The sequence below is a fragment of the Delphinus delphis genome, chromosome 9, assembly GCF_949987515.2.
Source record: "Delphinus delphis chromosome 9, mDelDel1.2, whole genome shotgun sequence".
In the NCBI taxonomy this organism is placed as follows: Eukaryota; Metazoa; Chordata; class Mammalia; order Artiodactyla; family Delphinidae; genus Delphinus; species Delphinus delphis.
The window spans coordinates 19,695,369-19,709,377 of record NC_082691.1 but is presented as its reverse complement, the minus strand read 5'-3'; the positions used below and the strand labels follow the sequence as shown (position 1 = coordinate 19,709,377).

The window sequence follows — 14,009 nt, the reverse complement described above, 5'->3', positions numbered from 1 at the left end:
TTCAAAGTGCCCATAAAGATGGAAAGCAGGTGCTCTGAGACACCAGCTTTGTTTAAAAGTTGTTTCTTTCTCGTTCTGCACTGTCTCTAGTGAAGCTCTATTGATTTTATAGTAACCGCTCATCTCACCAGGGTGACGTTAGAGCAAACTAAGAGAGCACACACGCAACATGGTGAAACCAGCTCCGTGGGTGGAGAATGTTATTCTGACCTGGAATAAACGCTCGCCAGGTTTGCAAATGAGAGCAACTGCCGAGCTCGGTCTGCTCAGACCCGCTCAGAACATCCTGAGGATGCAGTTCTCAGATATACTAAACTCCGTACATAGGCAACAGAGTACAAACCTTCCATGAAAAGACAGACGCTTTACCATGACAGGTGCCTTAAAATCTACGTAATAACAGTGATGAAAAGAATACAAAGGCTGGAAAGCTATACCGAACTAGCCGCCCCGATAAACTGATAAAAGCGATTCCAAAGGAAATCCTAAAACATCTGACGCACTTTTGACCAGGTAATCCCACACAAAAAACTGTACGTGAAAAGATACTGTCTGTAATAGGAAAATATGCAGTATGCAGAACAGTCCTAAATACCAAGATACTGAATACATAATAATACTGCAATATAACAGAATAGTGCACTGTCTTTAAAAAGAACCAATACGTGGATCATGGAGATAGGTGGGAAAACTCTACAATGCCAAGAAAGACGAAATAAACTCGCCTCGGCCCTATGATCATATGCACAACTTCTCATGTTCAATTCCATGATAAGAAGAAACGCTGTCTTATAAAAGTTGATAAAGGTTATTTAAAAACAAACCCTAAGCTCCCAAACTTGTGCGTCTATTGCTAGAAACGCCAAGAACAGGTTCCTCTGACGAGTAAGGGCTTCAAGTCCATTTACCAACTCCAGACTGGCCCATAACACACAAGAAACACAGCCACCTCCACTCCCACCACGTATAAAACAAAAATAAAATAACCAGATGGCACAACGTTTTAAAAACAATTTTTTCCTATTTGTCCTATTGTACAAGTAGCTTTTACCTTGACATTTTTTTCCCTTAGGAAAATATACCAAGATGTGTTTTGTTGAAACAAATTGTGCCAATAACGAACCACTTGGCTGTGACAGTCTTTACTTTTTAAACCGTTTCCAGCTTTTCTTTCCTAAAGAATACTGAGTAATACTTAACCTTCCCTCGGCGTCAGCTCTCACCCACACGCAGGCCACCCAGACACCAGCAAGGCCAGATGGACAGCTGCCTCTCAGGCTTCCTGACCCACTCCGGGGGGGAGGGGGCAGAATCACCCTGAAGGATCAGGAAAGGCTGACAGGGAGGGGCCCTGAAGGAGGGCCCCTCCCCCGGAGTAAAGGCTCGGGAAGGCCACGCTACATGCCAGCCTCAGGTCATCAGGGTGCTCTGTAAGGAAAAAAGTTAAGTACTTGCATTATACTCCTCTTGAATATTAAGTGATTGGTGAAGGAAAATGTATTATATTGACTATGAAATGACAGCATTCCAAAATTACACACACAAGCATATGAGGTTTTACACCACACATGGGGGACGATAAAGGGAAATCCTGGTACTGTAACTCCTGGTAACAAGAAACCATGAAATGAAATAAATTAGGACAAATTTCAATAGCATACACATAGAAAGGAAACCTATCAATAAATACAGGTACAAAGCAAGACAAAAAAACACAAGAAATTTGAACATATTCCTACAAAGTACATGTAGGTAAATATTTGAAGATCTGTATTAAACCGTACCTCCCACACATAAAATAGATCCTAGACCTAAGAGCTAGAACCATAAATTTTTGGAAGGATAAATTTTCATGACCTTGAAGTAGGCAATGGTTTCTTAGATGCGATATCAAAAGCACAAGTAACAAAAACAAGAAACAGAAAATTGGACTTCATCAAAATTAAAAACCTTTGTAATTCAAGTATCACAACATGTGCATTCAAGAGAAATGACAACATTATGTCCACACAAAACGTGTACACTGATGTTCCAGCAGCGTTATTCATAATAGCCAAAACCCGGAAACAACCCAAATGTCCATCAACTGACGGAGAAACCTGACGCGGTCTATCCATACGTAAAAAGAATGGAGTATTGATTCATGCTACCACATGGACAAACTTGGAAAGCACTAGAGTAAATGAAACAGGCCATCACAAAAATCGACATATTGCATGATTCCATTTATATGAACAATCCAGAAGAGGCAAATTCATAGAGACAGAAAGTAGATCAGGGTTGCCAGGGGCTGAGGTAGGGGGATGGAGAGTGAGTGCTAATGGGCCCAGAGTTTCTTTGTGAGGTAACAAAAATGTTCTAAACTCAGAGACTGGTAATGGTTGCATAGCTGTGTGAATATTCTAAAAACTACTGAATGGCACACTTTGAAAGGGTAAATTGTATGCTGTGTAGATCACACCTCAGGAAAACTGTTACTGAAAAACTGGCACAAAGCATACAACAAAATAACTTTAAAAGAATTCCAGGGCTTCCCTGGTGGTGCAGTGGTTGAGAGTCCGCCTGCCGATGCAGAGGACAAGGGTTCGTGGCCTGGTCCGGGAGGATCCCACATGCCGCAGAGCGGCTGGGCCCGTGAGCCATGGCTGCTGAGCCTGCGCGTCCAGAACCTGTGCTCCGCAACGGGAGAGGCCACAACAGTGAGAGGCCCACGTACCGCAAAAAAAAAAAAAAAAAAAAAAAAAAGAATTCCAATGCTGTATTAAAGGATGCAGTAAAAACAAACATCTCACTACTGAGGAGCTCATACTAAATGATAGGAATAAATGGGATGAACTGTAATAGAATTTACCTGAACCTGTTACAGCAATTTCATTGTTTTTTGTGGGTTTTTTTGCACCACATGCTCAAGTTTGAATGAGTAAAACAGTAATTCAAAGCTACTCCCGGCTGTGGCTCGTGGTCTGTTATTCCCCACATACTTTGCTGTGTGTTCTGTGTCACTACAGCCAGCCTCCAGGCTGCAGCACGGTCACTATCACACACTATCTCCACCACAACTCTCCGGGGAGGCCTCTCACGCAGCCTCCAAGCAGGGACCCGGGGCAGAGTGAGCCTGCCGTCAGTGATGCCAGGACGACGGGCGTTACTAGGACTGTCCCAGCACCGAGGGTCAGCCACCGCCCCGCTCCTAGCTCACAAAGACTTCCATCTGAAACAAAGCCTGGGGGCTTCCCCGGCGGCGCAGTGGTTAAGAATCTGCCCACCAATGCAGAGGACACGGGTTCAAGCCCTGGTCCGGGAAGATCCCAAATGCCTCAGAGCAACTAAGCCCATGCGCCACAAGTACTGAGCCTGCACTCTAGAGCCCGAGAGCCACAACTACTGAGCCTGCGCTCTAGTGCCCGAGAGCCACAACTACTGAGCCTGCGCTCTAGTGCCTGAGAGCCACAACTACTGAAGCCCGTGCACCTAGAGCCCGTGCTCCGCAACAAGAGAAGCCACCGCAATGAGAAGCCCATGCACTGCAACGAAGAGTAGTCCCCACTCACCGCAACTAGAGAAAAGCCCACGCACAGCAATGAAGACCCAACGCAGCCAAAATTAATAATAATAAATTATTAAAAAAAATAAAAAATAAATAAAACACAGACTGGACTCAGGTGAAGGCTTTCAAATGTACTAAGTCGGCAGGGAGCCACCTTCACCAGGCACCACCCCCCAACCTGGGCTCCGGGCAGCAGGCAGGAAAGGAAGCAGACGGAGCCCCTGCTCGCACGGAGCTCAGCTTCTGAGAGAGAGTTTATCACAGAGAGGGAAAACCAGACCTCTTATAGCACAGAATTAGTGCTTCAGTTAAAATGAGAGTTAAAGCAGTTTATGTTTTAAAAGTTTTGAGACTCACTGGTATGAAGAAACTTTACTAGTTCTCTCCAGAATCCAGCTCCCGTGGAGATCGGCCCAGCTCACACTTCCCCGCAGGCCCATCTCGGCGTACAGCTCCTACAGGACAGAGTGAGGCCTCGCTGAGGCCTGCGTCCTTCCTCCCCAGCATTTCCAGGCCAGACACCCCTCAAGTTCACACACTGCTCTAAGCCCACGTGTGCAATCTGCCTGTCTTCACTGCCTACGTCGCGTGGAAATGCTATGACCAAGAAGGTTTTAAACTTGAAGCCATGAAAATCAAGTGAGGCAGTGACCATCCTACCCTGTATGGGCCAAACGCCACAGAGGGGCTTTTCTCTTCACAGAAATAAGAGTATCAGTTGCTTTTTAGGTAATTCTGGAGCTAAGTTAAAATCATTCTAACAAGTTTCATCTCAACATTAAAAATTAAGAATAGTGCCTCTTTTAAAACCCAGCTCCTGGGATTTCCCTGGCGGTCCACCGGCTGGGACTCCACACTCTCACTGTTGAGGGCACAGGTTTGATCCCCAGTCAGGGAACTAAGATCCCACAAGCAGCGTGCGGTGTGGCCAAAACAAAACGAAACGAAACGAAAAATCCAGCTCCTGAGTTTCACCCTCCGTTCTCACCCCCTCCTACACTTTTCCTCATCTTCTACTGGACACCACTTACCCTGATGCCGTCCCCTGCAAATGTACTCCTTTGGCTACACAGAAGTTTCTTGCATGCTCTGAAATTCTCCACTGTATTCAAGAGGTCTTTGGTCTGACACATACTATCGCTCACATATATTACAATACACTCAACGCCCTCATCTAGAATCAAGTAGTTTTTCCTTTTTAAAGTTAACTGTCTCCTCTCATACTTCCATTCTCAGTACAGCAACTTCTACTAAAATGATGGCTACTGATGGCTCCGCAGAACATCTGCTCGGCGGCATAGTAAGGCGTGCTCCTGGCTGTACTGTTTTTCTCGCCATCAGCTGAGGGCTGGGACACTTTCCCGGGTTTGCGTCTTAGTCCGTTCAGGCTGCTATCACAAAATATGACTGACTAGGGAGCTTACAAGCAACAAATTCACTTCCCACAGTCCTGGAGGCAGGGCGCCAGCATAGGCAGGTGAGGGCCCTCTTCCAGCTCAGAGATCTCCTGTGTCCTCAGGTGGCGGAGGGGCTAGCGAGCTCTCTGTGTCTCTCCGTAAGGCACTACCGCCACCCATGCCTTCACACGCCACCCATGCCTTCACACGCCACCCATGCCTTTACACGCCTTCCAACAGCCCCGCTCCTAACACTGTCACCTTTACGGGGTCAGGAACGGGTTTGGAGGGACCACTCAGGCCACAGCAGGACAGCGTAGGGACAAAATCCACAGACGTGCTTACTGCTGTTGGGCCACACCCTGACACCCTGACCAAGATGGCTCTCCTTAAAGATCTTGGTGGCTAATGCCCACACCCAAAAGAATGAGCAGCAGATTAAACCCCAACAGGGTGAGAACAGTAATTATATTCCCAGTCACAAAAATCCAGCTCAATTTTAATAAAACGCCTGGCCAAGAAATAATTTAAACTAGTAGCGGTCATTTTACCCTGAGCTGTAAGCAAGAAGACGCCACTCAGCTGCACTTGATTTTAGCTTTAATGCACAGACCCTGCTCCCCTTCCCTGGCCTCAGAGTGGGGATGAAGCCTGCTTCCCACCCAGGAGAGTGTAGAGCAGGAAAGCCTGCCGCTCAGCCCCCCACCCCCACCCCGTTCCCGCTGCTCGCCAACGTGGTGTAAGCAACAGAAAAGCCGTTTTCAATGTCACCTTTCTCTATCGGTTCTGGCACAAAGGTATTTTAGAAAAAATTTAAATGGATACACTTAAGAGCCCATTATTTCCAAAACGTGTATTCACCCCCTTTATGGGGAGGCAATGCCAAAACACATTTTTAATGCAACCATCACTCCCCTCATCCCAAGGGACATGCTGAAATCGACTTCAGGACAGGCCCTCATTCGTCGTCGTACTATTCCCGAGACTTCTGTGAAAACCCTAAATCCCTTTTGAGTTCCACAGCTACCATAAGCAAACAATCATCAGGAGAGAACTTAAGCCCCAATTCCCAGTCATTTTAGGGGATTTCTTGCCTAATCATCCAAAGGAAGGAAAAAAGGACTCCAGTCACCACAGTAACGCAAGTCCACGTGTTGTCGGCCTGTCTCTACCAAGGATGCCAGATGCACTTCAGTTCCACAGGCCACCTTCAAACAAGCTCCTCAAAAAAGAGCCCACGCACACAGCCCCTACAGCACACATGTGTAACAACGTGGCGATGGAGCAGCAAGGGCCCGTGCAAGCACTTTATACTCCCATCTGGGCAAAGGCAGTGGTCCACTTGCCCGAGGAGCAGGGCGCTTATGGAAAGGCCAGTGTGAAAGCCGCCCTCCAGCATGAGGGACCCAGGACAGAGAGCTGTGAGCTGGAACCAACCACCCGCCGACATCAGTCCCCCAGGCATCGCTCATCAAGTCCGGGGAAGGAGCCCCACAGGTGGGATGAGGAGAGGGCCCCAGGCACACCGCCGTCTCTGGGCTGGGACTCGGCAGGCGTTGCCCCAGTCCCTGCAGCTCAGACCAGGGGCAAAGCCTGACAGGAGCCAGAGTCGCAGAGCAGCCATCTCCACGAGCAATGCTGACCACAGGCTGCCAGCAGGGGTACCTTCAAATCATTTGCCTGACTCCACCTTCTCACCACTCAGGGCCCGCCCCACCCTGGTTCCTTTTCAACTTCTTCGCCACCATGCACAGTACTGGTTCCTCACCCACAGATAACGGACAGAGACGGCAGAGCCCAGCCACCCTACACGGCCTCCTCGCTACAGAGGAAAGGGCGGCAGCAGCACGAGTAAAGGAACACTCCTTGTGTGCCTTTGCTGGCTGCTGGCCCTCACCACGCCTGATGCCTGGGGCGAGGAGTGAGGCTCCCACAGCCCACTTTGCTGGAGGATCAGGGGCTGTGGTCCAGAGCCCTCCTGGGCCCTCCCCCTTCCCCTCCAGGGCACCCGCAGGCCAACACTGCTACTTGCCTGACAGACCAGGCTGCTAGCTCCTGGCCGCCCTCCCCACCTGACAATGGTGCAAGCTATGGCTGGGGGCAGCTCATCTACCAGCCAAGTCCTCCTGAGGCCCAGGCCATCTCCCATGGGCTCTGAAAACATTCTGAAATGTGGAAGAAGCAGTCTGCTTTGATTAAAATAAACACGACTCCCCAAGCCACACCATCCCAGGCCAAAATAATCCAGAGCTTTCCCTTGCTTCAACTATGTTCAAATAACATTTTCTGGAAATTTCCTAGGAAACAGCCCACTCTCTCAGTCATACTGCTGACCAGTTCACAATGTGCACAGCGTTATCCTGTTTATAATTCTGCTTTACCAGTAACGGAAACAGTTCCTAACGCACCGCGTGGTGCAGACATCCTCTCACGCCTCCTTGTATCAAGGATGCACTCACTGGAAGTCACCCCCGCCGACAGCCGCGGAGACGACGTGACACGCTGTGCCCAGCCCCCCAGCACGCTCCAGCCCCAGCTGTGCCACTGAACACACTGCCCCGAGCACGACTTGAGACTGCGTGAGAGTCTGGGTGTGGCGGGGGACCCCTGTAGCTGCTTAAGTGACCCAGACTCGAAGACCAGAGTCTCAGAACGAAAATTAATACGTGTCTGAAGAACATTTTTCCTTGACAATTTTTTTTTTCCTCTGATGAGCTTTAAAAAGGAAATAACAAGATACTGCATCCAGTTACATATTTCAGAGGTTACCCACTGGGTGCTCCCAAAAAACCTAAGAGTTGTGGTCAACACGCTCAGAGTACGTGAGCAAGAAACCACTGTCTTGGCATGGTTCGCTCTCAGGCCTCATGCATTCATGGGGAGATGGACTTTAAGGGGTAAGACAGCACTGGTTAGCTGAACATCACCACAGTATATCATAAAAGGTTATTACTCTACAAGAATTCCTTATCTCACCGTAAAGTAAAAAGTCAAATTGGTTTTCCAAATTTGGTTAAAGCAGGGGAGATAGAGTATCTAGTACTTGCAGAAATTTCTAGAAACTCCATGTCCCGCTCACATCAACTTTAAACAGTTCGTTTTTAACGGGAATTGCAGCACACACACACCCCCCCTCCAAATCAAAGCTGGAAAAACATGAGTTCAGAGGACTATCTATGCTCACATCAAAGACTATGGCATTGGGGAAGGGCTCCGTAAAAATAAATTCCCCGCGGCTTTTGGGTGTTTTTAAAAAATTGATCACTCACTAGGGACTACACAGGGCAAAGAGAGTTGTTCTAGGTCATGCCAAGGAAGATCAACGAGAACTGCAATATTAAAATAAATCACCTACACTAGTACAGTGTGAGGTAATGCACTGGGAGAAGAGCATCTGATTGATAAGAATGTGAGGCACACAGGACTTCACAGGCCCACACCCCTACAGAAACAGCTCAGACACATGCAACAGGACGCAGATGGACAGTCATGAAGTCCAGTCTCTAGGCCACCTCTGCTCCACTGCAAAAACACTCTGGTTCCAGGAACAATGTGCAAAATGGAAAGGTAAGCCTAGCTCCTTTCTAAAAATCATTTAACCTCTTTTATAAATACTTGAATACATGAATTGGTGCTTAGCATAAAGGAGAGGTGTGGAGGAGGTCAAAGGATTTTCGGAAGATTGTTCTCTTACAAAATTCTTATTCCACAGGTATCAGATGATTCTTTGTTTCTTGAGAGCCTTCTTCAGCAGACTCCCCCAGCGGTTAAGTCCAGATCTTTCTCCACTGCCCAAACGCGAACGCACAATTTCTCCTTTGGGAGAGGATTATGCTGAAAATTTAGTGTTGCATAAATACCGTTACCTTTTCTGGTGAAAAACTCCTTGGAATATTTCCCCAACATAGCGTATTTTCGAGGGACTTTCCCCAGCAGTTCAATGATCAATGCTATGTGATCTGCATTGGGAAACATTGCCAGCAAAACAGAAACACACGACAATTTAATCAGTACACTGCATGCAGACACTGCCATCGCCCGCGCAGACAGAAACAGAGCGCAGCGTCAACAGCCAGAGCACAGGCTCTGCCCGAGTGGCCAGATTCAAGGCACCGCAGAGGAGCTGATGCACAGGGTGACCGCAGGACGGGGCCAGGCAGGGGCTCCTTCTCAAGTCTGAAGTCAGCACAGGAATTCTGCTGGGTTGCTTTTGGAATTTAGGAGAAAGGCCTTTGTCACCATTAATGCTACAACCAGCAGCTGCTATTCCATTTCTGTCTGCATCGTGGCGCTTTTCAAAAAAAAGAGGTACTACCTCTGCGATTGAAGAATTCCCGAGAATATTTTCCAGACAGAGCAAAGTGCCTTGGGATACTGCCTAGCAGCTCTATGATGTGGGCTATGTGGTCTATGGAGGAGAGAAAAAAAAGGATACGGGAATGGGAGGGGCAAAGGGAAGGATGGGATAAAAGAAGAGGGGGAAAAAATTGAAATTAGTAAAAAATCAGAGATAGAATCAAATCAACAATGTGTGCAGCACATCCACGCAGAGGCTTCTGGGACTGGCAGGCCTCAGGCCCCATCTGGAGCATTAACAGTGACTGATGCCAGCTCACCCCAGGCTACCCCAGCATCGCAAGCAAATAAGCATGGAGATGGTCAGGTCTGCAGATGGGAATTCAAGCCAGAGTTCCCTGGTTTTAAATTCAGCCCCCAACAGGACAGAGAAGTGGGCAGCAGATCAGTGGACAAAAGGTCCACGGAGAGGCTCCGGGTTCGTCCGGCCTGTCCTCTCCCGGCCAGCTGGGCTCAGGCCTGCGGGGGCGGGCTGAGGCCTGAGGGCTCTCCAGAGCGTCGCCGGTGCCAGGAGGCTCTGCCCAGTCACTGCAGCTGAGGGGGCTTCAAGCTCAAAGGGAGAGCATCTGAATTTGGTGCTTGAAAACCAAAACACAGCTCTATTTCGGTGCAAAAAGACAATATTCTCCAGAAGTTCAGGACTCTCAGGAAACCCGGACTGAGGTACTCAGCAGGCAGCAATACTCACCTTCGTCTCTGGAATAGTCTTCCCCAGAATGCGGTTCAAACAAATAATCTCCCGTTGCCAGCTCAAATGCCTAGGATACAACAGATGACATGCTAAGCGCTTCACGGAGATGGGCCCCAAGCCAGCAACTTTTTCTGGTACAAGAGACCTACATTTTATGAGGATCTGAATCAAACCAAAGAGCCTCCTGAAAGGGCTCAACACCAGGCTTTCTCTTCTTCCCAAAAGTTCAAAGAAGCTTCAGAAATATTCTTGCACCTCTGCTTCACTTTGCAGGAAGCAGCCGTGTGCAGGCGTGGCCGGAGCACTGCACTCTAATCTGAACGGCAGAACGAGGGCTCAGCCTAAGGTCCAGGTCTGTGTGACCCCGGAGCCCAGCTGCAACCCGCAGGCTAACCTGGCCCCGGACCACGGCTGCGGCTGCTCTCCTGAAGCAAAGACCTTCATGTCTTAGCAACTGGGGGCTCCTTTCAGCAACTCATCATCACTTTATTCACTTCTGACTCAACCAAAGGACATTCTAGAACCAAAGAAGCCCCTCTTGCTCTGTCCCCTGGGGCCAGGAGGAACCAGACCCCCGTGCAGCCCGCCCGAGGGCGGCCAGGAGAGCGGCTTCCAGCACCAGGGTGCTGGGGTCGGGAGGGGCACTGCTTTCCCATCGCTGCCACTGAGCCCACTTCCGTTGTTCATAAAATTATCTCAGGACTATGACCTTTAACTTGCTAACAATGCATAAAAATGACAACTGCTATCGCTCTGTTAATCAAATACCATGTTTTTTTGAAAACATGTTTTAAATGAGAATTTACAAGAAGTTTTAAAAAGAACAAGCTAAATCCCGTGTTTGGTTTTTCCCGTACTTACTTCTCCTGTGCGTTAGATCTCGCTGTTCTGGAGGCCCTCAGGGGCCGTCCTGTCAGGTCTGCAGATGCCTGTGGGTCAGTGGCCCGGGGCACCGCCCGCTCATCTCAAGGTACCACCCTCCCCACGGGCACCTCGATGAGACCGCCCCACAGCAGCCCACCCTCTCCACTTCTGTCCAGGATCACAGGGTGTGGGCGGGCACCTGCAGGGGAAGTCTCGTCTGCCTGGGGTGGGGCCCCTCTCACAAACCCAGGTTGGGCGCGCTTAGCCCAGGACCACATCTCTTCACCTTGTATTTTCCTTTTTTAAGAAAGGAGGGAGGTGGGATGCCAAGCCCGTTGCCAGCTACCCTGTGACGAACACTAGTTCACAACTCGGGATCCCTGCCCTGAGCCAGACCTGGGTCTGATGTGCCCAGTCTCAGCACAGAGTACGTCAGGCGGTCGTCTGGGTGCTGCAGGGCCTCCCCGCTCCACCCAACAAACAATGAAGATACTAGGGTCAATCCCAGATCAGGGTAAAACACCTCACATTTGGCCACAGGTCCTTGGGGAACAAGTGGATGACACACTGAATGGCCAGGAGCGTCTTTCTCATCCGGGACACAAGCCAAGAGAAAAGGGTGAAACCCTAATGGAGAAAGAAGACCCCAGAAGTCGCATGATCTAGCCGCAGGAGAGCGCCAGCTGCTCTTCACCGTCCTTGGGGCCTCCCTCACTCTTCTAATCAATGTTCAAAAACATTTCAATCTGGTTGTATGTACTTCTGACAGCCTAGCACTAAGATATGTCCACTGAGTGTTCTTTGAAAGATGACCATTTTGATTAGCACCCATGTATTTCCAAGGAAACACAGGTTGAAGAAGCCTATCAATGAAATGGTTTAAAAGAAGAAAGGAAGAGGCAAGATGAAGGCTCCCCCCGCCATGTTATCGGGTCCTGATTCTCTGAAGCATGATGAGATTTTTCTTAACAACTAGGACACAGACAGCAGGCAGGGTAAACACACACCACAACGAAAACATCAGTCTCTGTACTTTACAACTTGCTTTTATGCTGGCAACTATGAAACCATGAAAAATTATTGCCTTCAACTCAGTAAGTTACTCTCAATATAACCTCTATTATTATTGCTTATTTTTAATACTTGGGAACTCTGTACTCGGCCCAATCCCCTCAGAGGGCCCTCTTTCCCTTGGACCAGCCTCTGTCCTCAGGCTCTGGGGAGACCAGATACACCCCTTCCTGAAATGCCATCATCCCACGTCAAGTATCCCATTCTGAATAAAATAAGGTCACGTATGCCTTCTGTGATGTGACCACCGCCGAGAAGTTTGGTGAAATGGGTCAGACTGGCTTTTCTTGTCTCTACAGCGCTGACTGAGGCTCACCATGGAGCCCACGGGAAGACGCCTATTCAGGGACTCCGAAACACAAGTGCAGAGCGACCAGTGCCGGGGTCCACACGTAATTTTTAATCATGCACACTTACATCTGGAGGGCTCCAAAGCTCAAGAAAAGAGAAAGAGATTCAACACCTGACAAAGCCCAGCTGCTCTGCCTCACGGCGCTGCCCCTGCCCAGTGGTGAAAGCTCTCCTCCCTGCCCGCAGCACAGGCACTTACCAGTGATCACGGCTACCAGCCGCCACTCTCAGCTCCACTAGCGTCTCTGTAAGATCTGATGCCCTTTATAACAAAGAACCCTGGGCTTTACCACCAAGAACAATCTGGAGCTTTACTACAGCTTGGTATTATGAATTTAATGTACTGTTACAGACTTAAACTTCAACAGCAGGGTGGGCTGGGCAAAGACGTCTCATCTGCACCAGGTTCTCTACGAAGAACAAGAGGCGACCTCTCAGCCGCGGCCTCCGGGGACGGGGGAGGGTGGGGATGCAGGCTTGCCCCGCTCCCAGAAAATCACCCTTAAACTGATTAACAAGAACTTCCTAAGCAGCCCTAGAAGTACTGAGGGACCTTACGCTCCACTTCTAGGGAGGCAAAGGAGATGGAGTGAGTGCTTTTCCGCAGGAGTCTGCTCTTGACGCTGACGCCACTGTTCATAGCAACTGCAGGGCTCAGCAGGACAGGAGACTGTGTGGAGGGACAGACCCTCACCTCACAGAAGGCCAGACAGAGAGCCCGGTATAAAACGGTACTGACAGCTCCGCCATTATCCGACTACATCTGTGATCTTGTCCTATTTTTCTGGTTATATCACCAAAATTCAACACCCCAAATTAGAAGCACAGGATTTCAGAGCTGAAAGAGCCTGCAGAGTGTAAATGAGGGCAGCCCCGACACAGCCCCTTCTGTGCTGCTGGGGAGGAGGAGGGCCTGACCTCACCACACCCTGAGATCCAACAGCCCCGCAGCTCCCACTGCTGACGGCGCCCCCTTCTGCTGACCTGGCCGCTGCCTCCCACTGCTTCCAGCCCCCAGCCCCCCGACTCGCCCACAGGGAGCCTCACCCCTGTCCACACAGCAGGCCCTGCGTTCTAAGGAACCATGACACGTCCACCAATTCTCTCTCTCTCTCTCTCTTTTTTTTAAATTTAAAAAGAGTTATTAGGGCTTCCCTGGTGGCGCAGTGGTTGAGAGTCCGCCTGCCGATGCAGGGGACGTGGGTTCGTGCCCCGGTCCGGGAGGATCCCACATGCCGTGGAGCGGCTGGGCCCGTGAGCCATGGCCACTGAGCCTGCACGTCCGGAGCCTATGCTCCGCAACGGGAGAGGCCACAGCAGTGAGAGGCCCAAGTACCGCAAAAAAAAAAAAAAGGAATTATTAAAAAGAAAAAAGACTAGAGTGGCTACCACCCCCCACACCCCCTGGCCTCTGGCCCATGATCTCCGACCCCTGCCCTCCTCCCACTCTGGTAACCTCCCTCATTCAGAAGTCAGCCCCGCCCACCAGGGCCAGCCCAGCCATCTGGTCCACCAATTCTTTTAACCCTCCTTGTCCATACCTAGCAAGGCAAGGGCTCAGTTTTTGATACTTACTGAGAAACTTAATTTTAAACTTATTCTCTGGCATTACCCGTCAGAGCAACATGGGAACAGAAGGGCACACTGTTCTAGATCTGTTGGGCCATACTGGCTGCAAACTTGAAAAACACAGAACATCCACTATTTTCATGTTGTTTTAGCACGACTTGCT

At 49.5% G+C, this 14,009-nt stretch overlaps 1 protein-coding gene across 3 annotated transcripts in view; it reads right to left on the bottom strand.

The window, feature by feature from the left end:
- Positions 1 to 14,009, bottom strand: part of SRPK2 (SRSF protein kinase 2) — a 224,331-nt gene that overhangs the window by 5,574 nt on the left and 204,748 nt on the right. For 2 of the 3 annotated variants that reach the window (XM_060020281.1, XM_060020282.1), the window contains exons 15-16: positions 9,989 to 10,058; positions 9,260 to 9,352 (exon numbers count right to left, since the gene is read on the bottom strand). In XM_060020281.1, coding sequence (XP_059876264.1) covers positions 9,260 to 9,352; positions 9,989 to 10,058 — 163 coding nt within the window. Of the gene's footprint in view, positions 1 to 8,810; positions 8,904 to 9,259; positions 9,353 to 9,988; positions 10,059 to 14,009 lie in introns of all 3 variants that reach the window. The other variant, XM_060020283.1, reaches the window with a different exon arrangement.